Genomic DNA, 15,380 nt, shown 5'->3' with positions numbered 1-15,380 from the left:
TTCGGCCGAAAAGATTATTACCGGTGGAAGCGCATATCCCCCGGGCTATCATTACTGTGGACCTGGAAAAAATTCAGCCGTAAAGATTATTACCGGTGGAAGTGCATATGCCCGGGCTATCATTACTGTGGACCTGGAACAAAATTCAGCGGTAAAGATTATTATTATTGTTGGTGAAAATCTCTCCAAAATAAATACATAATTTATTTACTACAGACAATTCCCTGTGCTTACCTTACTGGCCACCAGAGGAACACTGGTCGACGATATTTCCACTTTCTCTTCCAGCTTAGGCAAAGGATCGTCCAGATCAAGTTTGACAATGTTCTCTTTACTATCCTCTTCCAGTTTTTTTCTTAACTCCTCTTCGTCCTTTTTCCTCTTCTTCTCCTCAAACTCCTTTTCCAGTTTCCGCTGCATCTCTATTATCTCCTTCTTGATGAGCGAGTCCTTGTTCTTGGAACCAGGTGGTCGCCCCCTCCGTCCTGGAGTCTTGTTGGGCGGAGGAGTGCTTCTCAGCGGCCGTTTTACGGGGGAAACTGACAGAGCTTTCCTCCCGAGTCTTTTTGCGAGAGCTAACGGAGGCCTTCCTCTTCTTTTACCTGAGTTAAAATTTCAAAATAAATTAAGTACGGTAACAAGTTTTGACAAATAATTAACAAGCCATAAATTAAGAAAATGTAATTGAGCCAAATGATAAACTAATGATTGATATGTGTTGATGTTAACTTTGCACCTTAAAACACAATATTCTTATTCTGTGCTAATCTAACCACCCACTCATATTTGGGTTAAAATATGCAGCAGTGGCGTTCCTATCTCAATTGATTGATTAATTATAATTGGCATGCTAAATTTCCTTTATTTTCTGAAAAAAAAACTTTGCAAAAGTTGAATTCATCTTATATAAACATATAATTAATATTTAAACTGATAATTAAGAAGCAAGGCTAACAAGAGAATGTGTTCAAAGGGTGTAGGCAAATGTTTCATACTCATTAAGTTAAAGCAAAGGTAAAAGTTTCTAATTTGTAAAGGTTGACTTTTAATGAGTTTTTCATAAGTTAAAAGTGGATAAAATGTATAAAATTTTCTTTAATCATCATAACCATCTATATATTATTATTAATTAATAATTACGTAAGCCGATTCTTTGTATCAAAATTGTGGGCGACTGGGAAGTCGTAGAACGATGGGAGAGGTCTCAAATTAAAGGTCTCGATCCCGTGACAACGGGAAAAATAGTGAAATTCCCATAATTGTAACACAAAATTAGAAATAACGCAAAATTTTCTCCATAAGAATAGCATTAGAAGCCATTTACTGCTGATTTTTGTTTACTTTAATACAGCTGATCGTGATTTATCATTAAGCCAGTAAGCAATATTACATTTGGATTACTCATTAGACAGTCAATTCTGCAATGTACTGTATACTATATAAAACCACGGATAACGTTACCAATAGTAATTAAGACATTTTAGTTACGTATTAGAAAGTTGAAATAAATTATTTTACTGTGAAACCGTATGATAAGTAGTAGAATCATGGGAGCTGGCTCAAATCAAAAGAATTGAACTTAAAATGGCTGAATAAGCTATAGAAGTTTTTCTTCTTATTTAAAGGTTATTGTTGTCTTAGAGGAATGTTTTACATGAAATAACCACATTGACAAAATAATTAACGATTTAAGACTAAATGGAAAACTTCTGCTTTGTTAATCCGTTATTGGGCGGAAAAACAATGTTGTTTCAGGCCGAGGGAGATTTTTAATAGGTACTGTCTGTTGCTCCATGAAAAAAGGTTCAAATAATATAGCATAGCATTTATTGTAGGCCTATATAGTACAGAGAGCATCAGTATATAACAGTAAAATCTAGAGATAGTTTCCATTTATTTACGTTTCTCAAGCTAACCAAAAATATGCAAGTTAAACCAATGCAAGTTAATAGTTGATCAAAAGTAATTTTGTTAGGCCTATTGGTTTCGATAATTGTGTAAAGGAACCCTAACCAGTCACAAAATATTTAGGAATCAGCCGATTATTAGACCTATTTTGATAGAATATGTGTCAATATGGTCAATCGCACCTTTAGGTGGAATACCAGCACATAAACTTACACTTATTGTATTTTCCTACAGTCACCCGACAAAGTTGGCTTCCTTTTACTGTTTATAGTACAGAAAGCTACTAATTGCTGCATATTTATACTTTGTCGTACGGTTTATACTTTGGCGCACATCAGGATTCCAACAAAACACCACAAAACAGCGTGGTTCTATTATGCACGTAATCCGTGTACGCTTGGAAATAGGTTGGCAACACTTAAAGATAATAATACTATGAGCAGCTGATTGACTATTATAACTAAGATATAACCTGTCATTTTGTGTTTATAGTTTCGGTATTTCTGAACTTTCTGGAATTTTCTTTTAAACGTTTTTAAAACATTCCTACGATCTTAATAAACAAGAAAATACCTTTCAAGCATTTTTTAGGCGCGGAAACCACTTCAAATTACAAAAACATATGGAACTATATTCTCAAAATGCGGAGCACATTTCTTGCCGAGGAAACATAGCGGAGTGATACGGACCGGGTACTACTTTCTCTAGGGCACCTATTTGTGTTGCCAGCTGAACCTAAAAACGTGTTGTATAGTGTTTGAAAGACTAATTATTAATATGCTTTATAGTGACTGTAGGAAAAATATAATGTGTAACACGAGTGCAAAAGGCCTTTGCTGCACTCGAGATCATTCCGCACGAGCCGCCTAGGCGAGTGCGTAAACATTGCTCTTGTGTGCAGCAAAGTGCCACTTTGCTCACTAGTTACACAAATAACTATTTTTTATTTTGATCAGAAACAAATCTAGGGTTAAGTTTGGTCAATGGGATGCCTATAGTGTATACACTAATTTTGTTAAACCTTTATAAAAGGAGTATAAACTTAGAAATAATAACTGGGTTGGGATGCTTTAGTGGTTTTGACCGAGAACTAAGCTTATCACACACCTTTATTTGCCTTTTCATATTTGACAAAGACAATTTCCAAAATATAACGTCAACAAAAGCAAACAAAGACAAACAAAAAACTTGTTAACACAAAAGATATGGTGTACATGTATTCTGACACATAGAAAATATAATTCTTACAATAATTTGTTTTACATTTGAGCGCTTTAGGGATTTATGTCCCTACAAGCCACTAGTAATCCTAATAATCATAATCATGATAATTTATAATAACAATTTATTCTACTAATAAATTATTCACAAATTTAACTACTTTCAGTACATGACTATAGTATGACTTTTGTTGTTGTAACATAACATGTCTACTTCTTTCAATTGCTCCTGCTACCTATCTTTTGTTGCATTTCTATGAAAACAATTGTTGACCCGGTATCAAATGGACAAATAGGTTACAACCTAATTGTAAAGACAGATTAGAAGCTTTTTACTCAATACATTCTCCCGTTAAACAATGAAGTTTTAAATAAACTTGCCCCTTACCCGATGGTGTTTTAGCGACTGACGAGGGTAGACTCTTGCTAGGAATCTTCTGAAACTTCTTGGCTACAGGAATGATGACAGGTTCTTCTTCACGTTTCAACCGTTTCATCAAAGGCGCTTCTTCATCATCTTCTGACAAGTCCGACATGTCAGACTCTAGTTTTACTCTCTCTCTTTCACTCGATCTCTCTCTTTCTCGTTCTCTCTCCATCTTAGGTGGTTCTACATCCTCATCTTCCTAAAAGATAAAATAGTGTTTTAAATAAACTTCTTCTGACATTTATCCACATACATTCAACCAGCTCCTTAGTTCACGTATCACCAGCAACTTGTCAACCAGTATCAAATGTTGTTTATTGTGTATGCCCATTGTGTTCCAACGTTATTGTTACTTTTATTTAAAATTTCTGACAAACTCCATCATGAGGGGTTTTCAAATAGCTGACATTCTAACCTCAAGATATGATTTATTTTCCATAGCATGCCACAACTGTAATCAATTTATAATAGAACTAGCACTGTGCCCGTTCTATGGACAGGGATCTTATGCAGTTAGTAGTCAGTTGAAACCCTATTATATTCAGAACAGCAATTTTTGTTCATACCAATTTGGGCTTTTTCAGATATGCAGGCAAAACTATTATACACATAACCGCCAAAACACAATATTTTACAGGTTTAAGGCAAATCAAATGGCTCGAAAATAAATGTTACACGGACGGCCATCTATCATTTTCATTCTATATTTGATATCCGACAATAAAAATAATACAGCAGCTTTAGAGATCTTTGATTTTTTTTTTTTATGGGGAGGAGGTAAAAATGCATTTACGCACACTGAGGTGCTCAATGGCCACTCAGTAGTGCCGGACTCCCGCGGGCTCATTGTCCCCAGACTACCGGCTAAAAAACCCCCTCGTCTCCTAGGACACTAGCCTGGAACTGTTTCGCACATTACTTCAGGCTAGGCCTTTTATACTACGCCCCTAGGGCTTTCCTTCTGGTTTCCTCAGAAAACTAATGCCGATCGAGATCGACCTTCTTATCCCGAAGTATGGCTTCAACGAACTGCTTTACACAGTTCCAGTTTCCTTCCCCCTGTATCATAGCTCCAACGATGTTGTCGGGAGTAATGTCGACGCCGATCTCGGAGATCAAGGAGGCTCGGCGGACATGCCACCTGTCGCAGAAGAAGAAGGTATGCTCAGCCGTGTCTGCAATGCCTGGACAGTACATACAGTCCGAGCTGGCAGCCTTCCCCATTCTGTGCAAAAAGGCCCGAAAGTACCCGTGACCCGAAAGAAATTGAGTCAAGTAGTACCCAACCTCACCATGCTCCCGTTCCACCCATGGTCGGATGCTAGGAATGAGCCTGGCGGTCCAACGTCCCCGAGACTCGGCTTCCCATTCACGCTGCCAGCGGTCGAAACTGCGGTTGCGTTCTTCTCTGGCAGCATTCTCTCTATCTACTTCAGGTCTCCTGCGGTAGATCGCCTGTCGCTCCCTCGCGAGATGAAAGACGGGGATGACACTGGCAATCACCATGACTGCAGGCTCGGAAACCGTGCGGTAAGCGGAAGCAACTCGCAAGGTACCTCGACGCTGAACACGGGAGAGCCTGTCACGGAAGACACGCTTCTCCAGCACGTGGGCCCAGATTTCAGCGCCGTACAAGAGTACTGATTGGACGGCAGACATCAGTAGGCGGCGTTTGCAGGAGCAAGGGCCGCCGACGTTTGGCATAAGCCTACTAAGGGCAATAACTCCCTTAGCGGCTTTGTCAACAGTTCGCTTTATCTGCTCGCCGAAAGACATTTTGCTGTCAATCATAACACCAAGGTATTTGGCATACGGCTTGGTCTCCAATTGGGCATGGCCTACTTGCAAAGGAAGGACGGTGGGAATTCTTTTCTTGGTTAGGATCACGATCTCTGTTTTTTCAACCGCCAACGATAAGCCGTGGTCCCGCATCCACTCGTTGACACGGAGCATCACTATACCAAGTTTAAGCTCTGCTTCTTCAACGGTTCTAAGCAGACTGTCGTAAGACACGTTCCAGAGATCAGGTCCAAGGATTGATCCCTGTGCAGCCCCAGAAGTGACAGAGATCCGACGCTGACCTTCGCTGGTGTCAAAGAGCAGGACGCGGTCTGAAAGGTAGGACTCAATCATTCACAATATGTAAGGAGGGACGCGGAATGTGTGCTCGAGCGCCTGTAGCATGTCACTCCACCTGGCGGAGTTGAACGCATTCTTCACGTCAAGAGTGACGAGGAGAACTAAGCGGCGCGACCAATGACTGTGGTTCTCCGCACTCCGCACTGCCCCAACTACCTCTTGGATGGCGTCAATGGTCGAGTGACCAGAACGAAAACCATGCTGTTGCGGGGACAAATAACCCGCAGAGACGATAGCCTCGGTCAGTCTGACACGAATTAACTTCTCCATCACTTTGCCAACAGTGTCAAGCATACACAGTGGGCGGTAAGAGGAGGGGGTTCCCGGTGCACTCTTCGCCTTGGGGATCAGGACGAGGCGAGCCACCTTCCACGCCGTCGGGAAAACGCCGTCCGCCAAACAGGAGTTGAACATATCCAACATAAGCTTTGGATTGTACTCAACGACGAGCTTGAGGATTTCCGCAGGAATGCCATCAGGACCGGGTGCTCTTTGATTCCTGAGGGATCGGACAGCGGAGGTAAGTTCCTCTTCCCGAAAGGGTGGGAATGTGCCAAGATTCCTAAATTCTCTAGTTGGTCGCACTGGGTGCTTTGGAAACAACGAGTCAACGACAGCAGCTATGGCAGTAGGATCCATGACCACAGGTGGTGAACGAGTCCCTAGCTTTTGGGTTACTATCTTGTAACCCGTCCCCCAGGGGTTGTTGTCGACGTCCTGACACAGTTGCTTCCAGCACCTGACCTTACTCCGGTTGATTGCACCACGAAGATCTCGCCTGGCAGCCTTGTACTCTGCCGATCTGGCATTGGCTTCAGGCCGGTTTCTGGCACGCTGCGCTGCTCGTCGGAGGCTAAGGCATCTTCGCCGGAGTTCCGCAATCTCGGGTGTCCACCAGTAAACTGGCTTCTTCCCACGACGGGCAGAAATCCTGGGCATGGAACAGCCGCACGCCAATGAAATGAGTAGCATTGTCGACGTGGCACGAAATTCGGCACTTCCGATGTCCCCAACAGTTTGATCCCCGATACATCCCCGAAAGGTGTCTCGGCAAAGACGACCGAGGTTCCAACTTCGAGGCAGGTTGGCCGAGTTGGCATATGGACGCCTACGCTCGGGAAGCACCCCGAAGACAATTGCCTGGTGATCACTTGCAGAGTAGTCCTCGGAGACACGCCAGTCAGAAATCCGATTGGCTAGGCCTTCAAATGCCAGTGAGATGTCAGGGATGGTCTCTCCATATCCAGGGCGACGGAAAGTGGAGACATTGCCCACGTTCAGAACATGAAGACCCAGCCTGGCTGCCATCTCTAAAACATATCGTCCCCTTGTGTTTGTTTGGGGTGAACCCCATTCCACCGCCCTAGCGTTGAAATCTCCGCAAACAATCACCCCACCATCGACGTTCAGGATCCCGTCCTCTAGAGAGTCGACCATCTGGCGGTACTCTGCTATGGGCTGGTTAGGTGTAAGGTAGCAGGAGAAGAAAGTTAAACCTCTGCTTCGCACCCACACGAAACCGTTTCCCGCACCGGAATCTAAGATAGGTACCTTCCCGGGGTCAAGGACCCAGATGGCCGCCGTCCCAGAAACATCAGGAAACCACTGAGGAGAGCGTCAGTTCTGATATTGCTCACTCAGCAGCAAAATATCGGCGCCTTGCTCGGTTGCGAATTGGTGCAGCAGACCGTCAGCTGTCCTGCTCCTTTGCATGTTAAGCTGAAGGGCACTTATCATTTCTGGGTGGATTGGCGGATCTTGTGCAGTGCTTGCTTATAAGCAGCACAACGGCTTGATCCCGCAGCGTGCTTTATGGCATCGTTCTTCAAGCCGGCCTCTGTGCACAGGACGCAAGATTCAGCGGAACTGCATACATTGGCCCTGTGATTTTGGCCGCCGCACTTGTAGCACATATTGCTTCTGTCGGGACCTTTGCAGCGATTAGCTATGTGGTTAAACCCCAGGCATTTATAACACCTTGGGGCTACGAGCTTCTCGCGGACCCGGCATCTCACCCATCCGACCTTTATGAGCCTTTCAGCTAGGAGTTTTCTCCCATCTCTAGCTCCCAACGTCAATATCGCCATCTTCTGCCCTCAAGAGTTGGCCTTTGAGACAAAGATCTTCATCTCACTGGGTTCCCCGAGAACAGACTTAACTGCAGTGGAGACCTCTTCCTCAGTCGTGAGTTCGTCGAGATCCCTCACTTCCAATGTCGACTTAGGCTCAAGAATTCGCACCAAGGATGCAAATCGGCCCCGAATTCTGCCTTCGTCCCGGAGGAATCCCCAAGCTCTACGAGGAGATCACCAGCTCTAGTTTTTCTGAGCGATTTGATAACAGCTCCCTTCTCTTCGGGCTTCACCTTTTGACGTATCTCACCAAGCACGTCAGCGTATGTCTTTCCGCTTCTCGGCTTGATTAGAAGAGCGTCAGGGCGTTGTTTAGAGGCTCTCTTTTTCTTGGGCTTCTTTGTCGTTTTGTCACCAGGCTGGACAACAGACTGCTGAGGAGGGTTCTTCTGCCTGCCCTTCCGTTTCGCAACCGTCACCCACTCTCCTGGTTTGTTTCCGTCGACCTTCTTTTTCTTCTCGGTCACAGGTTCAGCTGGGCTTGAGGCGGCTCGCTTAGAGCTGGCCGCAGTTGAGGACTGAGACGTCTGTTATCGTGGCGAGGTCTGCGTTGATGAAGAGACGAGGGTCTTTTCACACGACTTTCAAGACTTGCGGAGATGGAGGATGTGGTTAAGATAGGACTCCAGCTTGGTAATCCCAGTCTTAACGTCTTGGTTCACATTCCTCTGTCTGCGTGTCGCTGACTTCATCTGACTGAGAGTGTCAAAACACTTTGTCAGGAGGTCCTCCTCTTCCTGCCTGGCCAGTGCGATAACGGCCTCGTATGGCGAGGTCGTTTTCTCACTTCCCTGCTCTGGCAGAGTTTCCGAGAGCGGCGATGGATCGGAACTCGGAGTGAAAGGACGGGCGCGAACAGGGGAGCGACTCAAACGTGAGCTCCTCCTGAACGGGTCGAAATCCACTTCAGGTGTCGTTTCTGCCTTTTTTTTTGGGTTAGGGAACCCGAAGTTTTTTCTTGCACAATTGGAACGTTTTCTTTTTGCTTGTCTGCCATATTTTCAAATGTTTCCCCCCCTATGCTGTGCCCTCGTGAGAATGTCACCCTGGTTCACCTCATGCACGGCTGTACTCCATGTCCTGCGCCCCCCGAAACCCAGAACGCTCCAGAAAAGGCAGTGGCCTCGGCAGAGCCCCCCCAAAACCGCAGCAGGGCCCTATCCGGTCGCCATCCGGCACTACTACGGCCAAAGAGATTTTCGCCGGATGATAGGGCAGCCAGGTCATTGCCGGCTAAGCTGACCCGGGCCCCTGTACTATCCGGCAGCCTGGGATGTGCAAGAAAGACCCAGTTTTTAAGCTGTACCCTCTACCTGAACGGACGTCCAACGCATCGGGGGACCGCAGGACACGGAGCCATACACAACAATAGACCAGGGTGATTTGGAAAAAGAAAATTGGTTTATTGATTTTAAGCAGGAAATGTTGGTTTGCAGAGGAGACGCTAAAAGAATTGGTGCGCTCCCCCCCCTTTTAGTCGACTCTTACGACGAGCAGGGGATACTGCGGTCTATTCTAATGCCGGAGCCGCACAGCGAAGAGATCTTTGATTAAAAGCTCCTTTTTACACTGATTAAAAGAAGTTAAATATTGACTCACAATTGCTCACTTTACACCGGTTGACATTTTCATTAACAACAGTGCACAAAAAACAAACAATTAATTTTAACAAGACTGTAAGAAAGATGCAACAACAATGTTTACTAAGTTGTAGTTGTAAGTATAGTGGTATGTTAAACCCCAAAAAAACCATCATGAAATTAACATTAAGGTTGTGATAAGAAAATTTATGTTTACTTGAAAGATTTTGCTAGCTGATTTTTTTACTCAGTATTTTTTGCTACTTACATTTTCAGTATCATTGTCGCTGCTATCGCTAGAGCTATCTTGAGCCGGCGCAGTGAAGTTATTGGTTGCAAGCCGCAGCTTCTCCAGCAGATCTTGGTGTCGCTTCAACTCTTCGCACGCTTTGTTCCACGATGATGTCTTTTTTACCTGCACACAGGACAACAAACAGGATGACCTCAAGAAACTAAACAGGCAAGTAAACAAACTAAATTTTCAAACATATATTCTCTGACTGTTTAACAGAATACAATCTCAAATACCCCTGCCGCAGCAAACCTGCCGACTAAGCGAATTTCCATTTGTCTGAATTGATTTTCAGTTAAATATATTTTAATAACATTAGGTTTAACGAGTACCTAGGTTTGCTGCTACAAGGAAACTAATAAAGTGTGTTTTTGAGTAAAATATTGATAGCTTAGTAAAAAATAAATAAATTTGCCAAGTTTGATCAAAATATATTCATAAACAAGCAAACTACAACATTTGACAATATTCTCCATAAGAATAACATGGGAATTTTAAATTTACAATTTTTTAAATTTTCTCCGTTACTAATAATCGAACAAAAATACTTTTATATACTAAATTATTTGTTTTTTTAAGCTCTTTAAAAAGGTCTAAAGAAAAATTGGGAAATTTTGTGTTTTGAGGGTCAAAAGTGAGAAAAGCCAATTTTTACCCCATAAAACCCACCGTAAAGCCCCGTTCCCATGGTCCGATCGTGGTGGTTCGCGAACTCATTCAAGTTTATCACGCTTTACACCTTTAAACCAAATTTCATCAAAATCGGACAAAAATTACTCAAGTTATCGCGTTCACGGACGTATATATATATATATATATATATATATGTCTATATATATATATATACATATATAAAAATTTGAACGAATAGTGTTTTTGGCCTCTGGGGACATCAAAATGAAAAAGTAAATCGGTCCCGGGTCTAGGTCTTACCGTGCCACCTACGGTAATAGCTACTTCCCTATAGGGAAATTCGCTAAAACAAGAAAAATGTTGTAAGAATGTGGTGAAAATTTCTAAGAACAATTATTAACACTGTTGACTTATTAAGAGTCCCTGAAGCTGATTTATCTATTGTCAAAGACAGCCATTCATGTAAGGCAAAATATTGAAGTGAATTTTCACCTGTGTCAGTCAGTGGAAGAGGAGGCTAAAATTGTCTTAGGTCTAAATAACACAAAATCTTGTGGATGGGATGACATTCCAGTTCATTTATTAAAATTGTCTGTTCAAGTGATAAGTCCTATTTTAACTTATATTTTTAATCTAGCTATTAGAACTTGTACCTTTCCGACTAAGCTGAAGCTGTCAGAGATAAAACCAATTTTTAACAAAGGAATAAAAAATGACATTCAAAATTTCTGACCTATATATCTTTACTTAGTACTGTAATATATAAAAGATTTTTCAAAAAGCTCTTCATACTAGAATTGTTTATTTTCTTGAAAGTAATAATCTGCTTGGGGCTGAACCTTTTGGGTTTAGGAAAAATAGAAGTAACGAATTGGCTTTGATAAACTTTGTGAGCGATTCAGCGAGGGCCTTGGATGGGTCACAGTTTACTGCGGAGATTTTCTGTGACCTGTCCAGGGTTTTTGACTGTGTGGATCAACAGATGCTGCTAAAAAAATGGCCAGTATTGGTATTGAGGAGTCGGCTCTTAAGCTATTAACATCATATCTTTTGGGGGAGAAAGCAGAGAACAGTTATCAGTGAGAGGGCAACCCGTTTTTACTCGGACTGGGTTGCAGTAAAATTTGGCGTCCCTCAAGGATCCATTTTAGGACCCACACTCTTTCTTATATGTATAAATGACCTACCAGCACATATTTCCAACAGGTTCGTACTATTCGCTGATGTTTACAAGTGTAATAGTTCAGGAAAAAACCTGTCTGCATTAGAAAACACTTTGAAATTAACACTAAAAGATCTGAAGAGATGGTTTGAATCAAATGGACTTTTACTAAATGAATGCAAATCTAACATTATGCAATTCCACATCAGAATTAACAATAAAAAAAAACTCAATGGAACGAATTTTAAAGTCACTGATAATTATAAATTTCTTGGGATTAAATATAGATCAAAGTTTCAATTGGAAATCACACATTCAATATTTGGTTAGTAAGTTGACTTCTTTTAGGTTTGCAATTAAATGTAGGCTATTCAAAATTCAGTGTCACTAGCAACATTAAAAATTATTTATTATGCTTATATACGCTCTCTGCTTTGTTATGAAATTGTTCTGTGGGGAAACTCAGGGGATATTAGTAAAGTTTTTAAAGTCCAAAAAATTATTATTAGAGTGATGATAGGGGGCAGAATATGGATCAAGCTGTTGTCGTTCTTTTAAGGAATTAAAAATAGTGCCATTGACTTCTTTGTACATCTATGAAACAGTAAATTTTGTTCATTTAAATAATACACTTTTTGATTAATTTAGACCCACTCATAGTTATAATACCCGAAACTCAAATCTGCTAAATTATCCAATTCATAAACACTCTAATTTTGAAAAAAAACCCCATCTATATGGGGATTTCTCTATATAATAAGATCCCCTCAAAAATAAAATGCTATACACCACAAAAAATTTAAATTTGGACTAAAGCATTATTGGTGGAGAAATCATATTACTTCCTGGCAGATTTCCTAAATGACCGTGACATTAATTGACCATTAGTTTATGTGAAATATGACACAGAATGTTTTTAATTGTTGTTTTTCTCTTATATTGCTTCAAGATCTTAATTTAAATTTGTCTTATTTCTAACTTTCTTTCAATTGTTCTTTTCTTGTTGTATTTTGTTGTAACTTTTTAGTTTTAGTTTTTATGACTTAATGATTGACCATGCATCTGTTCACCATTGCCTTAAACATAAAAAAGAAGGAATTTTTGGATTTCGGTCGTAGTTTGAATAACCTACTTGAAATGTCTTATGAATAACCCACAATTGTATTATGAAAAGTAAATAAATGAAGTAAACTGAGCTACCATGAATGATAAAGCAATCACCAATTCTGTTATGGATATTTTGTTAACATACAACTAAATAGCAGCAGCCCACACAATAAAAAAAAGTATAACGTCTGCATAGATAAAAACCTACATTATAAAATACACTTGTTTATGAAGTTATAGTCTGTATGGTGGAATCTGTCTCCTGACCTTTCCCCTACCTGGGGTTTAGGGCCCGAGCCAGCCCACACAGGGAGTACAGGCAGGGCTATTATGTGTTGTTTGGATACCTAATAAAAAGCAATAGATAAATTAAGTTTCTAAAAAAAATTACTAACTCTCGTTAGAGTATTTTTTGAAGGAAAAAAGTAACTTGGCTTTAAGAACTTGTTTAGCAGAAAGGAAGGATACACAACTAGCACACCTGAAGAATGAGACCCAGGAAGTTAAAAGTAAACAAAAAATGACATTTAAACAGATATTTTGATCCTTCAGAGTTATGTATACAAGTGAAGTGTTGGCAAGCCTGGCAGACGTTAAAACAATGCTAGAACTGTAACTGCCACTCTACCTCTGAAGAAGCCCCTGAAAGGGGCGAAATATGAGTATAAATGTATTTCTTTTTTGTCTACTTTTATCTTCCTGGGACTCTTTTTTCAGGCAAGTTAGTTGTTTATCCTGCCTTTCTCCTTAACTAACTCTTGTAGGAGCAATTAAGTAATGAAAATTGGCAAATTTCATGAGATAAATCTATAAACGAACAAAATTGTTGGAAGCACTGTTCCAGACACTTTCACCATCATCTGCTGCAAAATAGCTGCCCAATAAGTTATATAAGGACTGTATTAATGGGGGATTACTGAATAGTATTTAATATTTAATACATATGAACAAGTAGCTAATTTCCTTGAAATGATTTACACAATTAAAGGCAGCCTTGAAATGATCTACACAATTAAAAGCAAAATTGAAGGAAATTCAAGCAGCTAAAAAAAATTCAGACCAGGTAAAATGCCATGTATTTGTTTTTACGATGATTACTGACTTGAGATTTAAATCAAAATAAAGTGTGATATAACAGTATGTTACCAGACAACAAAAATCCTCTACAAAATCCTCCTGTTGTAATGCAATATGGTAGAACTCAAACCATCCCAACCAATTGGGAATTACCACATTCAGATAATCACAAATTTGGATAGTTGGACTTTTACCATAGATGAAGTAATATAATGAGATAGGCAGCCATATGGAGTTTATCGTGGGCGTTTTTATAGCCTAGTAGTGTGCTGCTCCTAGCGGCAATATCGAGCCCTACAATCTGCGTTACCAACGGAAGCGCAAACAATGGCATTGTTTCCCATTGTACATGCCCAACGCAACTTCGAGAGCCCGCTTCCCGGCTCATGGATAAAGTTTACTGTGTCTGTTGCTTGATTTTTTAACCTCGCAGTGTGCGTGTTAGCGTTAAAAAATGTTATTACTCCATTTATATTATTAAATTAATAAATATTTAATACCTATACTAGTGGATATTATGTGAATGAAGTATTATTTTAATGTTAGACCTAATTAATTAATTTTAATATTAGGCCTAACTGAATTAGTATGCTATATTTATTGTACGCATGAAATGTTAACGAACTACAGTATATACAATTTATTTGATATTCTGTTATAATTTATAATACTGTATTAATAATAATGTTATAATAACATTTAATTATTTACTTGGTTGAGACGCAACAAAACTCTGTTTACCTTTGTTTGTTTACTTTTCTAGTTAAAAATTCAGAATGTCCATACGTTTTATTTTCATTTCCACCTAACCAAATTTAGATTTCTAGCGAATTTCCCTATAAGGAAGTTACTTACCCTATAAGGTAGGACTTAGGCCCGGGACCGATTAACATTTTAATTTTTATGTCCACAGAGGCTAAAAACACTATTGATTCAAATTGTTATATGCATTTCTTTGTACATGAACGCGATTAATTTTGTCCTGATTTTCATGGAATTTGGGTTAAAGGTTTAGGGCGTGAGAAACTCAATGAGATTGAGTTTCAATTCCAAAAATTGTAAATTTAAAATTCGTATGTCATTAAGTAAACTGTTGCAGTTTGCTTGTTTATGGATATAATATGTTGCCCAACATTTTGAAAATCTTATTTATTTCATCCTGTACTAAAAATTTTGTAGAGAAACAATTGTTACTTATCCCATACCAGCAAACCTAATCACTTAAATCGTAAATCTTATGTTATTCGAACTGGGAAATAAATTTGTTTTGTTTATGGAAATTTTTTAGTGCGAATCCAATTAGGGAAATTTAAGTTTTGCTTCGTCAGCAGGTTTGCTGCGATAGGGGTATTTTAAATTAAAACTGTGCGCATTTTAACACAAAAAAGGGTAAGAGTTTGGAGTAAAAGTAGAAATGTTTTATTTTGAAGATTTGAATAAATATGACACAAAATCTGGTACAGAAAATTTTTTTTAAATTATGGAATGTCACCACCCACCTGCCAAGACATTCCTTTTCATTGAACAGATAAATTTTAACTAATTAAACATAAGTAACATTGTGACTACGGACACTATATCGGGGTTTTTAAACTAGCAACATTATGTTTTTGCACGTGGTTTATAATTAAAAACTAAATTTATCAATAGTATTTATATTAGTGGTACTTATAACAAATATACTTTAGTGGTATCATACAAGT

The 15,380-nt window shown here is 39.9% G+C and overlaps 1 protein-coding gene across 2 annotated transcripts in view; it reads right to left on the bottom strand.

The window, feature by feature from the left end:
- The window catches only part of LOC128991999 (zinc finger MYND domain-containing protein 11), a 52,824-nt gene that overhangs the window by 5,749 nt on the left and 31,695 nt on the right, over window positions 1–15,380 (bottom strand). For both annotated transcript variants that reach the window (XM_054415327.1, XM_054415326.1), the window contains 3 exons: window positions 9,675–9,821; window positions 3,517–3,754; window positions 235–602 (listed from right to left, as the gene is read on the bottom strand). In XM_054415327.1, the coding sequence (XP_054271302.1) occupies window positions 235–602; window positions 3,517–3,754; window positions 9,675–9,821 (753 nt within the window). The remainder of the gene's footprint in view (window positions 1–234; window positions 603–3,516; window positions 3,755–9,674; window positions 9,822–15,380) is intronic.

This window comes from Macrosteles quadrilineatus, unplaced genomic scaffold (assembly GCF_028750875.1).
Source record: "Macrosteles quadrilineatus isolate MER2022 unplaced genomic scaffold, UCM_ALF_1.0 Scaffold_4__1_contigs__length_99947679, whole genome shotgun sequence".
NCBI lineage: Eukaryota > Metazoa > Arthropoda > Insecta > Hemiptera > Cicadellidae > Macrosteles > Macrosteles quadrilineatus.
The sequence above is the reverse complement of the archived record's forward strand: the minus strand, read 5'-3'. Positions and strand labels throughout refer to the sequence as shown.